This window comes from Vanellus vanellus (assembly GCF_965231255.1).
Source record: "Vanellus vanellus genome assembly, chromosome: 29".
NCBI lineage: Eukaryota > Metazoa > Chordata > Aves > Charadriiformes > Charadriidae > Vanellus > Vanellus vanellus.
The window spans coordinates 875,840-898,972 of record NC_138934.1 but is presented as its reverse complement, the minus strand read 5'-3'; the positions used below and the strand labels follow the sequence as shown (position 1 = coordinate 898,972).

The window sequence follows — 23,133 nt, the reverse complement described above, 5'->3', positions numbered from 1 at the left end:
AGGTTGGAAGGGACTTTGAAGATCATACAGTTCCAAACCCCTCTGCCATGGGCAGGGACACCTCCCACTAGATCAGGCTTCTCAAAACCCCATCCAGCCAGGCCTTGAACACCTCCAGGGATGGGGCAGCCACAACTTCCCTGGGCAATGTTCCGATGTCTCGCCACCCTTACAGTAAAGAATGTCATCCTTATATCTGTTCTAAATCTTCCCTCTTCCAGTTTGAAGCCATTCCCCCTTGTTCTATCACAATATGCCCTTGCAAAATATCCCTCTCCAGTTCTTGTGTAGGCCCTCTTCAGATCCTGGAAAGCTGTTATAAGTTCTCCCCAGAGCCTTCTCTTCTCCAGGCTGAACACCCCCAACTCTCCCAGCCTGTCCTCACAGCAGAGGGGCTCCAACCCTCGCAGCATCTCCGTGGCCTCCTCTGTCTTTGCTCCAACAGGTCCATGTCCTTCTGATGTTGGTGGCCCCAGAGCTGGAGGCAGCACTGCAGGGGGGTCTCCCCAGAGTAGAGTGGAGCAGAGGGGCAGAATCCCCTCCCTCGCCCTGCTGGCCACGCTGCTGGGGATGCAACCCAGGTTGCGGCTGGCTTTCTGGGCTGCAATCATGCATTGCCGGCTCTCATTGAGCTTCTCATCCACCAACACCCTAAACTCCTTCTCCTCAGGGCTGCTCTCCAGCTATTCTCTGCCCAGCCTGGATTTGTGCTTGGGATTGCCCTGACCCAGGTGCAGGATCTTGCACTTGGCCTTGTTGAACTTCATGAGGTTTGTACAGGCCCACCTCTCCAGCCTGTCCAAGTCCCTTTAGATGGCATCCCTTCCTTCCAGAATGTCTACCTCGCCTCACAGCTCGGTGTCATCGGCCAAGTTGCTGAGGGTGCACTCCATCCCAACATCCATGTCACCAACAAAGACGTTGAACAGCCCCGGACCCAGTACCGACCCTTGAGGAACACCGCTGGTGGAGAAGACCCAAAGCTGGATTAATCCTGAAATGAACCACCTTTTGCCTTTTCTCTCTTTGACTAACCACTCAGTGCCTGCTCGGGGTATCCAACCAGCACGTCCCGTGCAGGTGAGGTCTGAAAAAACACCGTTCCAAAATGGATATCGATATTTTTGCTGCTTTATTTATTTATTTCCGATTTTCCACCCAACTGGGGCCAACGTCCTGTTGGAGCTGCAGCGGCGGGGGAATCGCCCAGGCTCCTGGAAAGCGCGAGGCGTTTGATTTCCGTTCCACTTTAGCACAAAAGGGTTCTCTTTAATGAGAATTCACTTCTCTGTTACTGCTTTAATTAATTTTAAAGTGGTAACTTTAATTAATTAACTTGTTTTAATTCATTCTAAATTGTCGTGGATTCCGGTTTGGGTAAGTTTGGGGATTTCTTTTTAAAACCTTACTGCTGAAGAAATTGATTTATTCTATTCATACCTCATTGCTGTGTTTTAAAAGGATATCATGCGTTTGTTCATTCTTCTCTTTTAAATATCATTTAATTGCTATTAATTCTGACATGACAGGTTTGATTTGTAGTTGTTGCATGTTAACATTTTTAATACTTGACAATCTTTATAATTACTGGCTTTTCCTTAAAGTTTAACTTCAATGCCCTAGCTGCAGCTTAAAATCTTTTTTGCTTTTTTTTTCATTCTATTTTTTCCCTAGTAGCATGGATGGTTTATCTTAATCAGAAAATTTAAAAATATCTAAAGTTTAATATATTCATTTCTGGGTTTCTCTATATATTACCTAACCTCTCGTTGCTTATAATGTTTTAATGCCTTTTAATACGATAAAATATGTATTTCTAAAATACAAACAATGCCATTTTTTAACTAACAATTCATCCACGTGGAGGTGTTTACAAACATATTTGTTATCTAATTGTTAATAATTATTTAGGCTAGTATACTTAATTTTTGGAGGGAGGCAAGCCTACAGTTATCTATTAACTGTTGATTATAAAACACCAGATAGATTTATTTTAGGTCCGTTCTGAAAAATGCAGATACCCACTCGGATTGCAAAGAAAAAAAAAAATTGGTAATAATTTGAGGTTTTTCCTGTAGTTTTTAGTTTTGCTTTACTTATTTCTTAACTCAAAACAGGGAAAGTGATGGGTTAATGCAATTCCCCACTTCTGCTGTTAACCCACTGCCCGGGGGTGGGTTAACATTTCTCTTTGAAGTGTTTAAACATTTCTTAATCCCATTTTTTTCTCCTGTTTGCTTGGAAAACAAAGCAGGATCGGAAGGGAAATTGCTTCTTTCATTGTTTGTTTTTTTTTTAAAAAAAAACCAAGTCCTCTGCGCTGGAAGCCAATATTTACAACTTCTCAAACACTCTGTGCACACCCCACAGGCTCATTTTTCAGGCTATTTTTATCAGAATTTTACATATAATTTTCGGCGTAGCAGTCCTTTTGCACGACAGCGGAATACTTGCTGCATTCCCAGGGGAACGTGTAGAAAATGCTTTTAATTTCGCAGATGACTGCGTGGCTGCCCTGATTTACAAGAGGCATTGGTTGTTTCTAATTAATGGCATTAAAGATCGCTGTCCTTGGATCTACAGCAGACCACATAGTGCCTCTAAGGGAGGAAGAACTTCTCTTCTTCCTCTCCCCGTAGCACAATCATGAAGGTTTTTCATGAAAAAGACGACCTGCCCCATCTTTTATTGCTGTAGCAGCATCTCTGCCTTTCCTGGAAGGACTTTTGGTTTGGTTCCCTGTAATGATCTATTTTAATAATCCATTTTTTTTTAATGGATTTGTGAAATTTACTGGGATTTACTGGGAAATTTACTGGGAAAGGATCTTCAGCTCAGGGCAATCGTTCAATAGCGTATTTGGAGGAAAAGGGAGAGGGTTAGGTGGGAATTCAAAGGGGTATAGGAGAAAAGTGGAGTTCTTGGGGTTAAGGGCAGAGGACACCAGCTTCCCACCCCACCGTGCTCCCAAAAGGACCTGCACTGGTGTGCTCTGGGAGAGAGATGTCCTCTGGACTTTGGGTCTTGTTAATCATTGCTCCAAAATGGTGTCACAAGGGCAGAAAACTTTTCCCTCCCCTTTTTATTCTCCCTCCAGTTCCTGGAACCTCCGAGGACCTGTAGCTCCTGAAGCAGATTAAGGCTGGGTTTTGGCTACCAGACAGGGAAGATCTACCTCCTGTCCTCCTGGCTGGCCAGAGATCCTGCACCGATGGCTGCTTGACACCCCTCCAAGCTGTGAGGGCAGGTAAACACGTGAGGTGGCAAGGATAGGGAGATGGGAGGTTGGTCCACCAGCAGGAATTTAGCCCTAGAGCTCCTTAAATGCCCTACGAGCCATCAGTCCCCCATCTCCACAAGCTGCTGGTGAGGTAGGGTCCCCATGAGGAAGGACAGGAGAGTATCCAGGTGGGTTATCCCATAATCCACATCCCATATCCCCAACATCCCCTGATGGGCTCCTGTTTGGGACCTGCAACGGGGGGAAGAAGTTTCTTGGTTTGGAGTCAGCACCCTTTACCCTATCTCTCTCCCTTCCCACCGTAGTGGCGCAGAGCTGCAGCACCCCATCCCCATCCTCACCCCGGCATGATGCCGGTCCACTATGTGACGTACGAAGGCATTAAGTTCCCTCCTGCCTACAACTCTGAGCACAGCTTGAGTTTCGCCCACAATGAGTTCCTGGTGCGGGATGATGACATTTTCAACGTCACCTACCCCAAGTCTGGTATGAGGGGTGGACAGCAGGGCTGGCCAAGGGTGGAGAGGGGCAGGAGAGGGGTGAAGGCTTTGGAAACGTCTCCAGGTGTTCTTCAGAGGATGAATCTTCTCTTGTGGTGGGGAACAGGACTGTTTTGGGGGTTTTTTACCGCAGTGGTAGTGCATGGGCAGAGCAGCACTATCACGTTGACGGGGGGGCACAGACTCAGCGTTGAGGGTGCTGCTGACCATGGAGTTGTGGCACAGTGAGGTCCTCCCATCCTGACCCCCCAGGCAAGGTCCCCTACCCTTCATCTCTGCTTTCCCTGGCAGGCACCGTGTGGATGACCGAGATCCTGAGCCTCATTCGCAGCCGTGGCTGTCCCAGCTGGAGCCGAGCTGTCCTCAATTCTGACCGCATGCCCTGGTTCTCAACTCGTCTGGGTCTGGAGTCAGCCCTCAGCTACCCCTCGCCTCGCCTCCTGACCTGCCACCTCCCCAGGCACATCTTCCCCAAGTCCTTCTCCCATTCACATGCCAAGGTGGGATGGGCACCCATGCAGAGCTTCAAGGAAAATGGGGGGGATCCATTGCACAGGATCTGGGGAACCTTGAGTGAAGGCTGTTGGGTGAGGACCTTGGTGTTGGCCTAAGAGAGTGGCAAGTGTCCTCCATGACTTCCAGATGGAAATGTCCAGAGCCCCATCTCACATCCTGCCCCTCTTGGATATTTTGCAGAGTCTCCAATGGCTCTAGCGGACTTGTGTGTTTATGGAGACCCCTGCCCAAGTTCTGCATGAGCAGCACAGAGTTGGTCCTTGTGTGGCAGACTCCTCCATTTTCAGATCTACCCTAGTACCAGGGCCTACAACTCCCCTTCCCTACTGAGAGCGTATCACTGCTGTACACACTCTACCTTAGGTTATTTACACCCTACGGGATCCTCGAGATGTTGTTGTCTCCTACTACTACTTCTCCAAGATGTGCAACAGCTATGAGGATCCCACATCCTTCGAGCAGTTCTTGAAGGACTTTCTGAATGGAGAGCGTGAGTGTGGTTTGGAGCTTACTCAGGGTACTGGGATGGGTGGGTGGTGTCTCCCATTGCCTCCAGGTCAAGGGTCTTTTGCTACAGTCCAGTGATGATGGCTGTGAAGCCAAGCTTCCCACAGGAGCGGGGCGAATAGCTCAGGAGGAAAGCAAAACACTTTTGGAGAGACATACAGGTCCACAAAGCCCTCTTGTGCTTTGAAGGAGATGGAAAGTAGATTTCCCTGCCTTCTCCTGCAGAGTTCAGATGTCTTCAGGAAGTCTTGGCCAAGAAACCCTATAAAGCTCTGCCATGACCATTGCACACCTCTAGCTTCAACCTCTTCCCACCATGGAGGTGGCTGGAGAAGAACCCATTGCTCAGCTGCAATTGCAGTTGAACCTTCCAGTCCCACCTGCTCCCTGGACACCATTGCTCTGTCCTGCATCATGGCAGCCCTGTTCCCAACCTTGTGTGAACCCTTGGCCTTGCACATCCCCTGCCCGGCCCTGACCTACTGCCTTTTGCCTCCCATCAGTGCCCCATGGCTCCTGGTTCGAACATGTCCGAGGCTGGATGGCGATGAAGGACACAGAGAATTTTTTCTTCATCACCTATGAAGAGCTGAAGCAGGTAGACACCTAGGCAGACCCTCCAGCTCTAAATGTGCTGGTGTGTCACAAACCACTTGGTGGTAACAGGCTCCATCTGTCTCTCCAGGACCTGCATGGAAGTGTGAGACGTCTCTGCCGGTTCCTGGGGCAGGATTTGGATGAGAAGGCCATCTCCTCAGTGGTGCAAAATGCCTCCTTCACAGCCATGCGGGAGAACCCAATGTGCAGCTCCATCCTGCTCCCTGCAGACATCATGGACCAGACGAAGGGCCAGTTCCTGAGGAAGGGTGAGCAAGAGGGATCCCATACAACACCTTGGGGAGACCTCCCATCAGGTGTCCTGCCCCATGAGGACAGCCAGACCAAGGGTGTCTTGGAGAGCTACATCACAGTGCATTTGGGTCTGAAGAATGGTGTCCACAGAATCATAGAACCACAGGATAAAATCATAGAAGTGTTGGGTTGGAAGGGACCTTTAAAGGCCATGTAGTTCAATCGCCCTACAGTAAGCAGGGACATCTTCAGCTAGATCAGGTTCCTCATAGCCCCGTCCAACCTGACCTGGAATGTTCCTAGGGGATGGGAATGGTCTCTCATTCTGCACGACCCCCCTTGGATTGGTAACTGGACCCAAAAGCTGAGCCTCTCCCCTTGTGCCTATGGAGCAGAGAGGGGGGTTGTGTGGTGGGGTGGGCTCTGAGCCCGAAACGCTTTGTCTTCAGGCATCTGCGGGGACTGGAAGAACCATTTCACAGTGGCGCAGAGTGAGACCTTCGACAGGATCTACTGGGACAGGATGCAGGGGCTGAACATGACATTTCCTTGGGACAGGGATTAGGATTTGTCCTTATTTGAAGCCAGCTGAGCACTGGGTATAGACCAGCCACTGACAACTGGGGTAACTGGCTGCTGTTGGACAGAGGGGTTTGTACCCAAGGCTGCAAATGGTATCAAACCTCAACGTGAAAGCAATTAATTTAGTAGAATCACAGAATCATTTCAGTTGAAAAAGACCCTTAAGATCATGAAGTCCAACCATTGACTTAACACTGCCAACACTACCACTAAACCATGTCCCTCAGCATCACATCTACCCATCTTTTAAATACCTTCAGGGATGGCAACTCCATCACATCCTGGGGCAGCCTGTTCCAATGCTTGACAACCCTTTCGGTGAAGAAATTTTTCCTAATATCCATCCTAAACCTCCCCTGGTGCAACTTCAAGCTTTCCTTTTGTCCTACTGCCTGTTACATGGGAAAAGAGACCAACCCCCACCTCTCCACAACCTCCTTTCAGGGAGCTGCAGAGTGATAAGGTCGCCCCTCAGCCTCCTTTTCTCCAGACTAAACAACCCCAGTTCCCTCAACTGCTCCTCACAAGACTTGTGCTCCAGACCCCCCACCAGCTTTGTTGTCCTTCTCTGGACATGCTCCAGCACTTTTGGCTGTGCTTTTGCACTCTTTCTCTCTTGGAGAGCTTTTTCTCCTGGGTTGTGCCTCTGCTCTCTGTCCCGTCCCTTGACTGTTTTTCCCCTGAGGCAGTCTCTTGGGTCTCCCAACGTAGGACCCACCTCCCTGCCGTCCAACACATCCCTCTTCTGCAGGGAGAGGTGAGTAGCACATGCCTGAGAGCACACAGATGAAACACAGATGTCTTGCTTTTCACATCCACTGGCCAGGGTGTCTTGTTTGGGAGCAGCAACCAACCAAAATGTTCTCTTGGGGCTGCTCATCAAACAGGAGAGCAGCAGAGAAAATGAGGAGGACCACTTAAAGGCAGTGGTGTTTTGGGTGTGCTGCCAATGCTAGCACAAATGATGAGATGATGATGATGATTATAATAATAATGATGATAATAATAAAAAGAAAATGGGAGAATAAGCAGGGTTGGTGGGCTTCCAGACCCTGGGGTTGTAGGAGCCTGGTCTGTCCCTTGCACAGGATGGGTTGAACAGCAGAATGGTAAGATATCCCCTCCACTTTCCAAGCCAAGAAGGGGAGCTCTTTGAATGCATGGGACATGTCCAGGACCAACATGCATGGTCAGCTCTAGGGCCAGCGGTGCTGTACACGCATTTAGGAAAGGGTGTGCAGACAAGACAGCGTCCCATTGCACCCCTCTTGATGCAGTCTGATAGAGCCTACACCAGGTGATGAGTTTCAGTGAAGTAAGGCCAGTTGTGCAAGACGTGGTGGGATTCGGAAGCACAGCCTTCACAGAATCACAGCATTGCAGAATGGTCAGGGTTGGAAGGGACCTCTGGAGATCATCTAGTCCAACCCCCCTGACAGAGCAGGGTCACCTACAGCAGTTGCACAGGACAGCATCCAGGCACATTTTTAATATCTCCAGTGTGAGAGACTCCACAACCTCTCTGGACAGCCTGTTCCAGTGCTGTGCCACCCTTACAGTCAAGAAGTTCCTCCTCATGTTAAGATGGAACTTCCTATGTTCAAGTTTGTGCCCGCTACCTCTTGTCCTAGCCTTGTCCTAGCATTGTCCTAGTGTTGAAAGAGGTGTAGTGCAGGGTGACATCTCCCGGCAGACCGCAGCCAAAAGCGTCACACACAACCAGACTTCTACAAGATTTAGATGATTATCCCCACAAAGTGGCTTTGGGGAATCAAAGAAGGGAAAGGACCTCTGTGGACTTTGGCCAAGAGATGGCTCTGTGGTTTGTGTACCCCTGAGCCTCCACAGAGCCTGCAGGGAGTTCCAGCTCCTTGCAGTGATGCAGCTGCCAACGTACTGCTTGTAATTAGTGACAGCCTTACTTCCTGAGAGAGGCAGCCAGAGACACCTGGATGGCTCCAGGCTTGGCAAGACACTGTCCAGAGATGGAAAGTTGTCCCAGGGACAGTGAGCAGTGCCATGGTTGGCATGTCCATGTTGAGGTCTTGAGCAATGTCACAGCCAGAAGATGACCTGACTTAAAGGAAGTCTACTAGCCCTGTTAGCTGTGAAGGCTGGGCCACCTTCATTGCACACCCACTCACGGCCAACACATTCTGCCCAATGACCACCAGGTCAGGAGTCAAGAAATAACAAGAAAGAGTGTGTGACATTGGAAGTTGCACCCCAAAACCACAGTCAAAATTGTTTCCTTTTATATAAAGTACAGTCAAATTGCCTCAGTCATGTGTTATGCTCCAGATGTCTGAGTGCCTTATTAAAATGTTTGTCTTCAAGATATGTGTGGCTCATTCTACACTTGGCATGGCAGTTTGCCCCCTCCCCCTCGCCCCCCCCCCCCCCCCCCAAATCCTGCTAAAATTTGAGGTTTGGGTCAATGCCTCAGCAAAGCTTTGTAAGACCAAATGCCGCAGAGCCTTGGTGCAACAGTGTCGTGTGTCCGTGTATCCTGTCGTCCCCGTCCCCCCCCCGCCAACCCAAAGCATGAGGTGAAAAAAGCAAAGTTAAAGGGGAGTGGTATATGGGAATGGACATGGAGAGCTGTCAGGTCCCCAAGAATCCTGGCATATGACTTTTTGACAAAGGGCTGGGCCACTTTCAATGTCTTGCAGAGGACAAAACATTACTTTGAGCTATGTGCATTGATTAAATCATCCGTAATTATAAAAGGAACCCTGAATGTTCCAGCAGCGTCACCTACAGCAGTTGCACAGGATGGCATCCAGGTGGGTTTTAAATGTCTCCTGAGTGGGAGACTCCCCCACTTCTCTGGGCAGCCTCTGCCACCCTCAAAGTAAAGAAGTTCCTCCTCATGTTTAGATTGAACTTCCTATATTCAAGTTTGTGCCTGTTCCCTCTCGTCCTATCACTGGGCACCACTGAAAAAAGACTGTTCCCATCCCCCTGGCACCCCCCCTTTAAGTATTGATAAGTATTGATAAGATCCCCCCTCAGTCTTCTTTTCTCCAGACTAAACAAACCCAAGTCCCTCAGTCTTTCCTTATAAGAAAGATGCTCCAGTCCCGTAATCATCTTTGTAGCCCTTTGCTGGACTCTCTCCAGCAGTTCCCTGTCCTTCTTGAACCAGGGAGCCCAGAACTGGACACAGTACTCCAGATGTGGCCTCACCAGGGCAGAGGAGAGGGGGAGGATGACCTCCCTTGACCTGCTGGCCACACTCCTCTTGATGCACCCCAGGATGCCATTGGCCTTCTTGGCCACTAGAGCACATTGGTGGCCTCAAACCAGGACAGTGGCTCATGGTCATCCTGTTGTCCACCAGGACTCCCAGGTCCCTTTCCACAGAACTGCTCTCCAGGAGGTCAGCCCCAACCTGTACTGATACATGGTGTTATTCTTCCCCAGGTGCAGTACCCTACACTTGCCTTTATTGAATTTCATAAAGTTTCCCTCTGCCCAGCTCTCCAGCCTGTCCAGGTCACGCTGAATGGCAACACAGCCTTCTGGTGTGTCACCCACCCCTCCCAGCAATTTGTCATCAGCAAACTCGCTGATGGATAAAAAAAACAAAAACTTTTGTGGTGGCCATAGAGAGCATGGTTCAGTTCTCTTCGAATGCATCTCCTCAGGTCCATGGAGAGCATCCTTCCCATCTCTACACACTTAAACCTTCTCACCTCAGATCAACCACCTTGCCACAGGGCACAGACATCAGGTCCCAGACGTGATATCTCTTCTTTAACTAATTTCTCGCCTGTTCCCTCTGTGTTTGCACAGCATGCATGCTAATCCTATCCCACTCTCTCTTCCAGACCAAAGCACGAATTTTCCCCAGGGAAAGCCAAAGCCCAGATGAGGGACTGTTCACACCAGAGCCCACCCTAGAGAAGCCCTGTAGAGCTGTATCAGACTACTTTTGCCTCGCTCTGCTCTGGCTCTAGTTTAGCCAGCTCTGCCTCCCCATGGGTGCACATCCATGCTACTACCCAGTGTACCCAACGTATCTCGTCTTTGTCCTATAGGAAACAACTCTCCAACAGGCTTAAAAAAAAGAATTCCTACTACCGCAACCATTTTGAGCTGAAAAACAATGCAAATATATCCTCAGGCATGGAGCAAAGAGCCCATCCAAACTGAGTACCATGAAGAATGAGCATAGCTAGTCCACTTTGCGTGGTGCTACCCCTCAGCAGTGTGAATATGAGCTGGTTCATGCCTTGGCTGCATGGAGTTGTCCACAAAGCTAAGTTCAGCACAGAAGGTTTGATGGTTTGATAAATGGTTGAGTTTTCACCCTGAGAATGCCCGTGATACTAAAGCTTGATGAGCACAGCAGGTCTGATGATGAAACTCAACAAATGGTTGGGTTTTCACCCTAAGAATGCCGGTGATATTAAAGCTTGATCCTGGCATGCCTGAGAAAGCGATGACGTTATTAAAAGACAGCATGGACACTGCTTCCCTTGGAAGAGATGGAGAGCCTGGTTAAATAAATAGCAGGACTTTGCTTCTCCATGTTGAGAACTGACTGACAGCGATGATGCTAAAGCCACCCAAATCACTGCCTTCCCTGCTGTGCATGCACAGGACCGGTGTATGGCAGGAGGAAAATCAGGAAATACAGGTTATCTTGAGAGTGTCCTGAGGAGAGGTACCATGGCTGGCCAGGACTGTGTGTTCAACAGTTCAGCAGAGAGAAAACAGGAATTTCTTTTTGAATTTTTGGGTACTCCAAGTAAAAGATGCTGGGAAACAGCAGAACATTTCAGGAAAGCCATGGTGGATGTCAAGAATTGTCATATAGTACAAGACACTCCACCCAAGAACCCTCATGCACAGTCAGCTGCTCCAAGCTTCCCTTCATGGTCAAAATTACACTTTGATCCACTTGGATCTTAATGAATGAACAAATAACTGAATGAAAGAGGGAAAGAGACAGAAAGAGGAATAAAGGAGGGAAGGAAGAAAGGAAAAAAAGAAGGGAGAGAGGAATGAAGAGGGAATGAGGGAGGGAAGAAGTCAGGGAGTGGGAGAGGAAAGAACTCCAGTGAATTTTAGAAAATTCAGTATAAATTCAGTTCCCGGAAAAACATTGAACACAAAGCCAATACTTCTATTTGTAGCCACCTAGAAGATAACATGCAAAGTGTTGTCAACAAACACGGGTTTGTTGGGATTAACTATCAAACAAGTAATCGACTGTACAAATACAAACCAGGAATTACTGGCCAGACTCCCCACAAGCGGGAAGAACCTAAGGATCAGTATCAAAGCACAACAGGCTGTGGCTCAACAACCTATGGGTATTGCGAAAAAAGCAAACCTCACCTGAGTCTTCTGGAACACGAGGTCCCTCCACGTACAAGATGTCCGCGTGACCATCTTCTTTTCCCAGGAGTGCTGAGGTCTCTGCTGCACATCAGTAGCTGGGTGTGTTCATTAGCTTTCAAGAAGGTTGTTGGCCAACCATTGGCCTGCTGGAGACTGGCCAGAATGGAGGCAGTAACAGCTATCTAAGCATAGAAAACAGGACAGAGATGGAGAGGTTGAAAATGTCCTCAGTAAGCAAAACTGAAAACTAAGCAAACAGATGAGAATGGTCTTCAAATGCTAATATAGGGACCTTGTCTATATTCTCTCCTATGAGGACAGGCTGAGAGAGTTGGGGTTGTTCATCCTGGAGAAGAGAAGGCTCTGGGGAGACATTCTTGTGGCCTTTCAGTACTTAAGCGGGGCTTGTAAGAAAGATGGGGACAAACTTTTTAGCAGGGCCTATTGGGATAGGACAAGGGGTAATGGTTTTAAACTAAAAGAGGGGAGATTCAGACTAAATATAAGGAAAAACTTTTTTTACAATGAGGGTGGCGCAACACCGGCCCAAGTTGCCCAAAGAGTTGGTGGATGCCCCATCCCTGGAAACAGTCAAGGTCAGGTTGGATGGGGCTCTGAGCAACCTGATCTAGTTGAAGATGTCCCTGTCATTAAGGGGGAGGGGTGGACTAGATGGCCTTTAAAGGTCCCTTCCAACCCAAACTATTCTATGATTCATCTGCTCTCAGTTGGATGCAATGCTCTCCTCCACCACAAAGAGCTTTGATATGAAATTTAATATGCACCTGACTTAAACTTGGACTGATGCATCTCTTTGAGAAGGCCATGGTCCTCAGTGGCCTGAGATTTATCTTTATTCAGGCCTGCTTTTCTGGCCCATCCCCTCCACCTTTCATTTGCTGGACTGGCTGTTGCAAAGAAGGGTTTCTACCCCTACCCTCATTCACCTTCCCCATGAGTTCTCACCCACTCCTACCCTCCATTTCTGCCAGGGATGTCCTCTCCTTACCTGTCATCTCCAGAGGGTATCTTCACACTCTTCCTTTGCATGGGGAAGTCAAAGGAGGTGTTGCAAATAGTCCCTGGGTTGTACAGCCTAAGCAGAGGAGTACCTACCTCAGAGCTGCACAAACTCTTGTCTGTCCAACGCACACTCCCTGGGATGAAAGATATTCTTGTGTGTCTTCAGCAGTAAAGCTTATTTTCTGTGTGTTCAACTGAGCTCTTTTGCACCCACCTCTATTTCTAGGGACGAGGCTGAGCAATGGTCCTGTGGGCCAACCTTGCCCAGATAGCTAGCACAAATGCAAAGAGGTGGTCAAGGATTTTGCTGAGTGGTGGAAGGTGTGGAGCAATTCTATCATCACATCGCCTTCCCTTCAGGATATCCACATCCTCAGCCAGCGACACCTGACTGCAACTGCCTCCTAGAAGTGCTTGATGATCTTTGCCGTGAATACAAGGTATCTAAATGCATTTTCCAGATAGAAAAGTTGTCATGAGGTAGATCCCACCCATGACAGCCGCTGCTTCAGATCCCTGCTCAGCAGTGTGACTATCTGGGTGATTCAGCCACATAAGGGACATAGGAGCCTGGCTGTCCCATCCAGGGACAGAGGCAGGTAAGAGGCAGGACAGAGGACAGGTAAGCCCCTACTTTGAAAACTGTGTTCAGTTTTGGCCCCTCAGTACAAGAAAGACATTGAGGTGCTGGAGTGTGTCCGGAGAAGGGCAATGCAGCTGGTGAGGTGTCTGGAGCACGTGTCTTATGAAGAGAGGCTGAGGGAAGTGGAGTTGTTCAGCCTGGAGAAAAGGAGGCTGAGGGGAGACCTTATTGGTTTCTACAGCTCCATGAAAGGAGGTTGTAGGGAGGTGGGGGTCGGTCTCTTCTCCCAAGTCACAAGTGATAGGTCAAGAGGAAGCAACCTCAAGTTGTGCCAGGGGAGGTTTAGGATGGATATTAGGAAAAATTTCTTCACCGAAAGGTTTTTTGCACCTTGGAACAGTCTGCCCAGGGAAGTGGAGGAATTGCCATCCATGGAGGCATTTAAAAGATGAGTAGTCATGGTGCTGAGGGACATGGATTAGTGGTGGTGTTGGCAGTGTTAAGTCAGTGGTTGGACTCGATGATCTTAAAGGTCCCTTTGAACCTAGATGTTTCTATGATTCTATAATTCTCTGATCCTGCCGCTTGCACATCTGGCTTTGTCAAGACCAGGAAGAGGTCTCAGCAACCTAAAATTTAACTGGATAGTGAACAAACATAAACCTGCAACCAAATTTCACGAAGACTTCCCATCTCTTGGGACAAACATGGGAGAAAAACTGGAAAAAACTTCCACTTTTGAAAGACGCTATTTTCAGCAGTGAGAATAGGTTTCTTACATCTCCTCATGCTGCACTAGCGGCATGGGGTCATACCCATTTTCCCAGCTAAGCCTGGGAACCAATGCCTTGTTCCTGCAGCTGCCTGAAGCCAGTCGTGGAAGGCAACTTGCCCAACCCTGTCTCCTCCCATCCCTGCTGCCGATGGTCTAGAACCAGCTGTCCTGAGAGGACTTATTTGCTCAGCAGATTCCCGAAACAGCCCAGTTTCACAATCCCTCAGCTTACGTGATGCTCGTGGCACAAGTCGCTTCCTGGCAGAGGCTTGGCTTTTCGTACTTGATGAGCACCTGCCACGGGGCACAGAGGGAGGTTTTGGGGGTGGAGGGGAGGAGCCATGGCAAGTGGGACATTTCAAATAACCAGTCCCTTGGGTGCATGTCCTGCCTCCTCCCTGCCCTCCTCTCCTGTGGAGACTACGAGCGCACAGGATCTTCACTACCAACATGAGGCTTGTCCTTCTGGCATGTCTCTGGGGTAAGTGAGGTGGGATTTTTTTTCCTCTTTGCCAACGGTTCCTCTCTTCCACTATTGCTTCTTCTACAGCCCACAGCACAAAGCAAATGGGACATTGCCGGGAACTGAAATTCAATTGGTGGTATCTGATCCGTATCTGATAACAGAGTGTGGACACTCAGATCCCCTCAGATGTCACTAGACTAGACCAACCACGGGTGGACAGCTGGATGCTGCCACACCTTGGCACCAACGCCCAGACACCTTGAAAAGTGTCTAATTTGGGAACTGAATTCCAGCTCTGGTGATCAGAGACAGCAGCACCCAAGGTGAGGTTCCCTGCCCCCGTTTCTCTGCTGTGGGTCCCTAGCCTGTGTGGTTTCCTAGAACTATAGAATGGTTTGGGTTGGAAGGGAGCTTTAAAGGTCATGTAGCCCAACCCCCCTCAATGAGCAGGGATGGATATCTTCAATGAGATCATGTTGCTCAGAGCCCCGTCCCTGGTACATGAATAGGTACTTCAGGCCACCAGGATGATTATTTGGGTGCAACTGGAATTTATAGAGAGAAGGGGAATAACCATCAGGCATGTCAGCCCATACACCTTAAAAGTAGCTTAAAAAAAAAAAAAAAAGGCAGATGGAAAAATGAATTAGCTGGGCAGTAAATCTAATGCTTGTCCTGGTGTCAGCAGTTCTGCCCTTGCCCGAAGCTGTTGGTCAGTGCTTGGGATCTTGCCAGAGTGCTGCATTTAGGAGCATAAATTGTTTGTGTTGAGCTCTTCTTTGCTGTTGACCTTCTACAGTGGGCACAAAGTCTCATTCTCCTGAGTTTCCAGGAAAAACAGATTCTGGCAAGTTTTTCCTCAGGCTTTTCCTCCCAGGGTTTGCCACGACTGCTAGTTAATCCTCAGGAAAAGGTGAATGGGAACAGCCTCTTTGCACAAGTGTCCAGATATATTCCACCTTGAAGACATTTCTTTGCACAACCCCATTAGCAGGCCCATAACTGTTCCCGTGGCATTTCACTGCTGCCATTAATGTCTGCAGGACTGACAGCAGTCCTGAGGTTAATTTTGTCTGGTGTCTGCCTGAAGTTCAGAGGTGCCAATGCTTCTTCATGGTCTGGCCCTGACTGAGAGGAAACAAAAATGTTGTGCTGTGTGCGACTCGCCACAGTTTCAGCAGTTTCATTCAGTGGTGTACCTCTTGCCTCGCTGTTGATAAGAGTTGGGTGTCACATTCAGAGTCTCTAGGGAGAGACAAGCACCTCCAGCCCCAATTCCACCCTCTGCTCTGGGCACCAGTCCTAGGATGAGATGGGTATCCATCAGCCATGACTCAACTCTTTCCACTGGATGTCACGGGAGCCTATATAATCAAATTGAATTGAATAGAATCAAATCGAATCAAATCAAATTGAATCGAATAAAATTGACTTGAATCGAATTGACTCAAATCTAATCTAGCCAACTAATCTAATCATGCAATCTAATCTGTCTGGGCACTGACTTTCAGGTGACTGAATCCAATGAGAGAAAACCCAACTGCTCTGTTACAGCGTTTTCACATTTTTTTTTCCAGTAGACTTTATTTTTGAAGTTTTCTCTCCTTATCTGACCTCTTTATCAAGAAAGCCCCATGGAGTTTGGGAGACAGAGAGCAATGATGGGCTCTAACAGAGCTCGCTTTGTTGTCTCTTGCCTGGTGTTTTGCAGTCTTGAATCTCCGTGCTCTGCAGAGCTCAGACTAACATCCTGTATTTCTTCTATTTCAGCTTCCCTTGCAGGAATCCTGCTGGCAGGTCAGTATTTGTAGTAGAGCGTGGAGCATGAGTCAACACACGTGGCTGTCATAAAATGTCATGCAGAATGAGGCTGTGTCTGATTTAAATATGTTGCTTGGAGCCAAAAGACCTCGGTCCAAAACCTGTTTCTATGGCCTATGATCTTCTCTTTGTAAACCACATTCTCCTGGTTAGTCGATGGATAAGACCTGACTCTACCCACTGTATAGTCTGTGAGCTGGTACCTGCTGGAGATCTCTGGGTGAATGGAACAGTACTGATCCAAAACATTGACAAAACAGCTGTTCATTTTAGCAAAGTTAAACTAGATGTCGGGATATCCTCTATGCTGGGGTCTGATCACCATGAGATGGAGGAATGCCTGGTGCCCCCTTGGCTCCATGAGACCATGTGGAGGTGCTTCAGGGTTTCAGACTCTGGCACTTTTCAGTCCCTGAATTTCTGCCTTTACAGCACCCCAAATCCATGCAAAGAGACAACGGTACCTGGAGAGATTTTGTTCCTGATATTAGGGTGGCAAAAAGTGTTGTGATCGGAGGTTTGGCAAATGGATCCAGGTTTTGAGAGGGATTGTGTGTCCTGGTGGGTTCAACAGCTGGACTGAATAGGTCCTTTCCACTCCTGAGTGCTGACTGTCTGTAGGTCCACAACAACACCCAGCAATCACTGCCAATAGCTGAGCAAACCCAACCCTTCCCTTGGGGAATGGGCAGAAAGGTCTCAATTCTCTCCTCCCTACGTCCAGTCCTTGGAGCAGCATTTGCTGGGAGGCGCTGGCCTTAACTATGGGGAAACTTACCCAGAACCTAAATGCTGGAGTAGGTTTTGTGGGGGCTACACCTCTCCCTTTACAGCTGAAAATGAAACCTGTGATTTGTATCTCAAAACAGACTTATGGACCCACAAACACCTGTGGCTTTTGGCCATTCCCAGCTCAAAAGCCCATTCCAATTCACCGAAGCTTTTGGATGCTAGAATACACTGGGCTTTTCTTCCTCCTGGTTTGGCAATAAAGACAGCCTGTCTGGGGAGGAAGAGCCCTCTTTCTCATTCCCTGTCTTCATCCTGGGGTTTCTGCTCTCTCCAGAAGATGTAGACACAACCAAACTTGAGATCCGCCTGGTGGGTGGCCCCAATCGCTGCTCTGGGAGAGTTGAGGTGCTTCACAAAGACGTCTGGGGGACCGTCTGTGACGACCAGTGGGATTTACGGGAGGCGAAGGTTGTGTGCAGGCAACTGGGCTGCGGGACGGCGCTATCAGCCCCTCGGGAGTCAAAATACGGGGAAGGGAAAGACCAAATCTGGCTGAGCGATGTGAATTGCAAAGGCACAGAAGCATCCCTCACTGAATGCGAGGCGAAGCCATGGGGAGACAACATCTGCAACCACGTGGAAGATGCCAGTGTGGAGTGCTCAGGTAACCCCCCCAGGTGTTTTCTACTTTGTGCCACATTGGCCCCAAATAAGCCAGGGCGCAATCTCAGGCCCATCCATTTAGGAGGTCAGGGGTGCAGAATGACTTTGTTGAGCTCCAGCTTCCTACTGCACTTGGCCCAGAGAAATTGCAACACAACACCTGGACCTGGATCAACCTGCAGAGCTGGGAGTGGACACAGATAGTCCCCTCCCTCCCCTGACAACATCTATCTTGATACTATTTTCCCTTCAACTTTTCTTCTCGAGCTAGCAGCTAGGAAGGGAGCCTTTGACAGGTGTTTGGGGTGAGCAGAGGCAGTTTTGGTGCATGATGGAAGATTCTGCTTTCTCCAGGTGATCAGGAGTGCAGAGACTTGCCCCAAAACTTCTCCCTTGTTTGTTTTTGGCAGGAACAGAAATACCTGAGCCAGGGCCAATCCGGCTGGTGGGAGGCCCGAACCGATGCGCTGGCAGGGTTGAGGTGCTTCATGAAGAACAGTGGGGCAGCGTGTGCCATGACGACTGGGATCTAAATGATGCCCAAGTTGTGTGCAAGCAACTGGGTTGTGGGGATGCGGTGCTGGCCCCCATTGGGGCCAAGTTTGGACGAGGACTTGAAACCATCTGGTTGGATGATGTCAACTGCACAGGGGTGGAAGCTGCTCTCTCTGAGTGCCCGGCGAGGCCGTGGGGAGACCACAACTGTTACCACGGGGAAGATGCCAGTGCAATTTGTTCAGGTAATCCTTCTGTTCTCCTGCTTTTCCCAGCCATGTGTTGTGGTGTCCTCACAGTCAACACGGGCACAACCCTTGCAGGAAAAAGGGCTTCCTACAGAGCACTCTCCTACTGAGTTGGTACTAACCTAATAGTCCTGTTGGTGGCCTGGGGTCTTTACACCACGGAAGAGGGCTTCAGTCTGGGAGGTTCTCTCCTCCCTGCTGACTGGGGTGCTCTGTGGCCATTTTGCTTCAGGTTAAGCCGTTAATTGTGCTTCTTGCTTGGACAGTTGCATGCCAAATGTGGAGAAAGCTATGGAGGAGAGGCTGCTGTGTTCAGGGCAGGGCGGGGATATTCAGAGGGCACACGCACCAATGCCCAGCCTGAGCATGCCCTCTCTGGATGTGTCTGCAGACTCAGGGATCACCGTCTCCACTTCAGTCCGCCTGGTGGGTGGCCCCAACCGCTGCTCTGGGAGAGTCGAGGTACTTCACAAGGGTGTCTGGGGGACCGTCTGTGATGACCAGTGGGATTTACGGGAGGCGAAGGTTGTGTGCAGGCAGCTGGGCTGCGGGACGGCGCTATCAGCCCCTCGGGAGTCAAAATACGGGGAAGGGAAAGACCAAATCTGGCTGAGCGATGTGAACTGCACAGGGGCAGAAGCGTCCCTCACTGAATGCGAGGCGAAGCCATGGGGAGACAACATCTGCAACCACGCGGAAGATGCCAGCGTGGAGTGCTCAGGTAAACTCCCCTCTGTCCTCCATCCTCTGCATGCTGGGCAGTAGGATGGGCAGATCCCACCACACACATGCCCCCTCCTGAATCAGAGCTGGTCCTGAGCCCCAGTGCAGCTCTGTGGATGTTGTAGTGAGGTGGGGGTTGGTCTCTTCTCCCAAGTAACAAGCGATAAGACAAGAGGAAACAGCCTCTAGTTGTGCCAGGGGAGATTTAGGATAGATATTAGGAAAAATTTCTTCACTGAAAGGGTTGTCAAGCACTGGAACAGGCTGCCCAGTGAAGTGGTGGAATTGTCATCCCTGGAGGTATTTAAAAGATGAGTAGACGTGGTGCTGAGGGACACGGCTCAGTGGTGGTTTTGGCAGTGTTAGGTTTATGGTTGGACTCAGTGATCTTAAGGGTCTTTTCCAACCTAAACAATTCTATGATTCTATGTCTGCTGGTGGGAACAAGAGATGGACGCAGCTGATTAACTCATCTCATCATAGGGTGCAGCATTTGCCCAATGACCCAGAGGGGACATGTGGATGTAGCTGACCCAGGGGCAGCATTAAATCCTCTCCTACATGAGACTGCTCTGGTCCCTTGTCTCATCTCTGGGCTGCAGAGTGATTAGCATCAGCAGACTCCTTGAGGCAGACACACAGTAGAGCCTGCAGCCATCCACGAAGACGAGGAAACCTTCTTCCTGCCCTTTTCCCACAGCCCCTCTCCCTGGGTTTTCTATCTTCCTTCCCGCCCCAGAGAAGCTCAGCCCTTGCCATATCTCCGGTGTGCTCAGAGACACCTGAGCCTCTGCTGAGCAGGCAAGCTTTCCACAGGCGGTGGGGTGTGTAGGACACTCCCTTAACATTTATTTTCTGGGCATTGGTGCAGAGGTGGACATTCCTGAGGAGGGGCCAATCCGGCTCGTGGATGGCCCGAACAAGTGTGCTGGGAGAGTTGAGGTGCTCCACGAGAACCGGTGGGGCAGTGTGTGTGACGACCACTGGGATATGAAGGACGCCAAGGTGGTGTGCAAGCAGGTGGGCTGTGGGTCACCGCTGTCGGCTCTGGGAGGTGCCCGCTATGGGCGAGGGTCGGATATCATCTGGCTGGACGATGTTGAATGCAACGGGACAGAAGAGAGCATCTTTGACTGTCAGGCCAGGCCATGGGGTGAACACAACTGCTACCACGGAGAGGATGCTGACGTTGTTTGTGCAGGTAACTACTCGTCACCGTGGCATGTGAAGTGATGTGGGGACAGGGTCAAACACCTCTTAGCAGAGCCAGCAGGCTGGACCGCAGGGGACAGAAGGGGAATCACAGGGCAGGAAGGCTCCCACCAGCTCGGGGTAATGCTGGTGGAGGGAGGGAAATGGGTACAGCAGGGAGCCGTAAGGAATACAGAGCATCTGGTTAGGATGGATGTGTTGGGACCAGCTGGTGGGAGAGGGGCATAAGTGGAGCAGAGAAAAACACAGGGGTGACAGTCTGACTATGGGATGGATCGTGCTGGGGAGATTCTGACGAGGGGGTTTTGTATAGGGCAAGGCTCCTAAAGCACAGAAAGAGGGAAGGTAGGGTAGTTTCTGGGACAGGAGGTAATGATGAGCATCTGTGGGGGAAACAGTGTCTGGGACCAGATGCTTCTGTATCAGTACATCATCAATACTCTGCAGTTGTCTGAGTTGGACTCTCTGAAGCTCTTGGGGGCCAAGTTCCTGACTCCTCATGCCCTATTTCTTGAGAGAGAAGCTTGGACAGGCCCTGCATGGGTGAAAGGAGGAATCCCTGGGAGTCTTTGGCTGGTTTCATTATGGAGGAACAGGGCTGTAGGGGATTGGATTTCACCTGGGTGCTGCTCAGGGTCATGCTGTCAGGACCATGTGCTGCAGGCTTCTGGGTCAAGCAGTGCATTGTGCATCAGGGTCAGAGTCTGCACGTCATGAGTCCTGTCCTGGATGCCACAGTACACTGTCCAAAGCTCAGGTTTTGGGTTCCTGACGGCCCCAAATATATGGGTATAACCCAACCTGCAGACCTTCTTCAGGATCAGACCCCTTGTCGCTTCTAGAAGGCAATTCTAGTGTCAGAGAGTTCCTGGGAGCAGATTTTGCTTTACCTTGCTCCCTTTCTCTGCAGTTAACAAGAACTTGGAGGAGCCAGAAGCACCGTGAGTACCAGACCGGCCACACTGGACCATGTTCATCTTGCCACAGGAAGATGGGCCAGATGGGGAAGATTCAGCTGAGAAGGCAAAGGGCAGAGATGCTCCAGAACCATCAGTGTGCCATAATGGGATCCAGGGTTTGGCAAAACCATCCTCTCTCATCCTTTGAAGGATCTACAAACTTGGTTATAACTGCACTGATGGAAAACCCAGCTCAACACATTATTCCCACTGAAAAGCAAACATCGCCAAGTATCAATAAAGTTCCCCTAAAACTGAACATCTGCCTGTCTCATAAATTGCTTCTGGACCTCTGCTGCCTGAGTGCATATCTGGCAGGGAGCTGTTGGTCCAGCTTGGTGAATATTTATGTGAGGAATGAATATGATGAATATTTATACCAGTGGTATGACAGCATACCATTTCACGGGTCTGCAGAGGAACATTGACCTCCACTGACATTCAGACCACTAACAAGGAGCAGCCATGAGAGCCTTGGGAAGAGTACTGAACTTGGCACCATGCAAGCTGATCTCTGAAGGTTTTTCTGTCCCTCCTTAGGGGGTGAACTGCCCTCCCCATAGGGAACAATTCATGCTTTTTTCCCCTTCACTTTTCCCACAGACCAAAGCTGGCACTTTACAAGTGGGCATTTTCCCGTTTCAGGGATGTCCAATCATGACTTAGCCTCCCACACAGATTTTTTTTGTGATGTGTTGCTTTCCAAAAAGCGATGTGCTTTATGCCTGTCAGCACAACACAAATGCTTTAATCCCAATGAAGCAAAGACCAAAGGATTGACAACGGGTGTCTCCAAGTTAGTTGGCCAACTCAAGCTAGTTTTACAGGCAAACCAGTTCACCCCATTCCAAAGTAGGTCTAAAACAGCTTGTATCACCCTGTTTTTGGGAAGTCCCTTAATTCAGTGTGGCTCTGGGGAGGGCAGAAATGAGGTGAAGCTGGTGGAGATCTGACCACAACACAAAGCATCACACAGACTCATAGAACAGGAAGTTCCGGTACACGTCTACATTATATTTTTTTTTAGTCAGAAGGTGAGAAGAGGCACAGAAATGGTTTGAGGCTTGGAGGGACTATCTCAGAGAGCCACAAGGTTCAGTCTGTTTTACTTTTGAGAGGGCAAGCTATGTGAGGACTTCACTGCAGTGACTGAACACTTCTGGGGGAAGGGTGCTCGCTACCCAAGTCTGTCCAAGCTCATACAGCAAGAGCCAAATATTTATATATTGTATCCCTGAATCAGCACAAGACAACTTTTATGGATTAGAGGCAATATCAGCAGAAGATGAACTGGCATGGGAACTGTATGACCTGTTGGGCAGGGAAGGCATGCTGCTGTGTGATGTTGCACGGATTCAAGTTGACTTCAAGTGCACAGCAGTGTTCTCCAAATATTCCCTCCACCCCTGAAAGAAGATGCCTGGAAACTTGCCTTGTGGCAGGAATTGTGGCCAGTGCGACCATGTGCAGGCATCCACAGAGGTACCCAAATTAGCCACAAGATCATCCAAAGCTCCTTCTATAGGCAGGGGAGTGAGAGTCATCTGAGGTGATTCAGAGGGTAACTGGGCTGCCTTGCCCCATGCAGGTGCCTCTCTCTCTTCATTAACTGAAAAGGTTCCCAGGGCAAAGATTGCCCTGATTTGGTCATGTCAGTTGGGTGCTTGCATTTGAGTGTGGTAGATCTGAGTCCCACTTGTTTGCTTCTCTACTGCACGCTCTTTGGACGTGAAAAATCACTTTTGTTTGGGTTAAATGAATGTCATACTCATGTTGGTTGGCAATGTAATCTCTCTTCTCCACTCTGGAATGTCTGTGAAGTTTAGATCCCACCTAGAAGGAAATGTATGCAATCCAGACCTGTAAAAGCAGCTTCCTTTAGC

At 49.3% G+C, this 23,133-nt stretch overlaps 3 protein-coding genes across 3 annotated transcripts in view; 2 read left to right on the top strand and 1 right to left on the bottom strand.

The window, feature by feature from the left end:
* The window catches only part of LOC309682475 (uncharacterized protein), a gene marked incomplete at its 5' end in the record, with an annotated part of 129,641 nt that overhangs the window by 90,686 nt on the left and 15,822 nt on the right, over positions 1-23,133 (bottom strand). The gene's annotated exons all lie outside the window — the stretch shown is intronic.
* Positions 2,832-6,436, top strand: SULT2B1 (sulfotransferase family 2B member 1). The gene is made up of 7 exons (XM_082496568.1): positions 2,832-3,247; positions 3,547-3,727; positions 4,033-4,241; positions 4,621-4,747; positions 5,268-5,362; positions 5,450-5,630; positions 6,066-6,436. The coding sequence occupies exons 2-7, from the start codon at positions 3,589-3,591 to the stop codon at positions 6,179-6,181; spliced, it is 867 nt and encodes a 288-aa protein (XP_082352694.1). The 5' UTR covers positions 2,832-3,247; positions 3,547-3,588; the 3' UTR covers positions 6,182-6,436.
* Positions 14,382-21,492, top strand: LOC309682477 (scavenger receptor cysteine-rich domain-containing group B protein-like; the record flags this gene model as incomplete). Its single annotated transcript, XM_082496567.1, has 7 exons — positions 14,382-14,412; positions 16,168-16,194; positions 17,285-17,614; positions 18,024-18,353; positions 18,748-19,077; positions 19,951-20,280; positions 21,202-21,492. 7 exons carry the CDS (start codon positions 14,382-14,384, stop codon positions 21,234-21,236), a joined length of 1,413 nt encoding a protein of 470 aa, XP_082352693.1. The 3' UTR covers positions 21,237-21,492.

What these genes read in the sequence shown, in the direction of transcription:
- SULT2B1 (XM_082496568.1), top strand. Translation starts at nt 3,589, where the DNA reads ATGATGCCGGTCCACTATGTGACGTACGAAGGCATTAAGTTCCCTCCT. An exon ending in CCTATGAAGAGCTGAAGCAG is followed by an intron (nt 5,363 to 5,449) that starts GTAGACACCTAG and finishes CTGTCTCTCCAG; the next exon opens with GACCTGCATGGAAGTGTGAG. An exon ending in GGGCCAGTTCCTGAGGAAGG is followed by an intron (nt 5,631 to 6,065) that starts GTGAGCAAGAGG and finishes CTTTGTCTTCAG; the next exon opens with GCATCTGCGGGGACTGGAAG.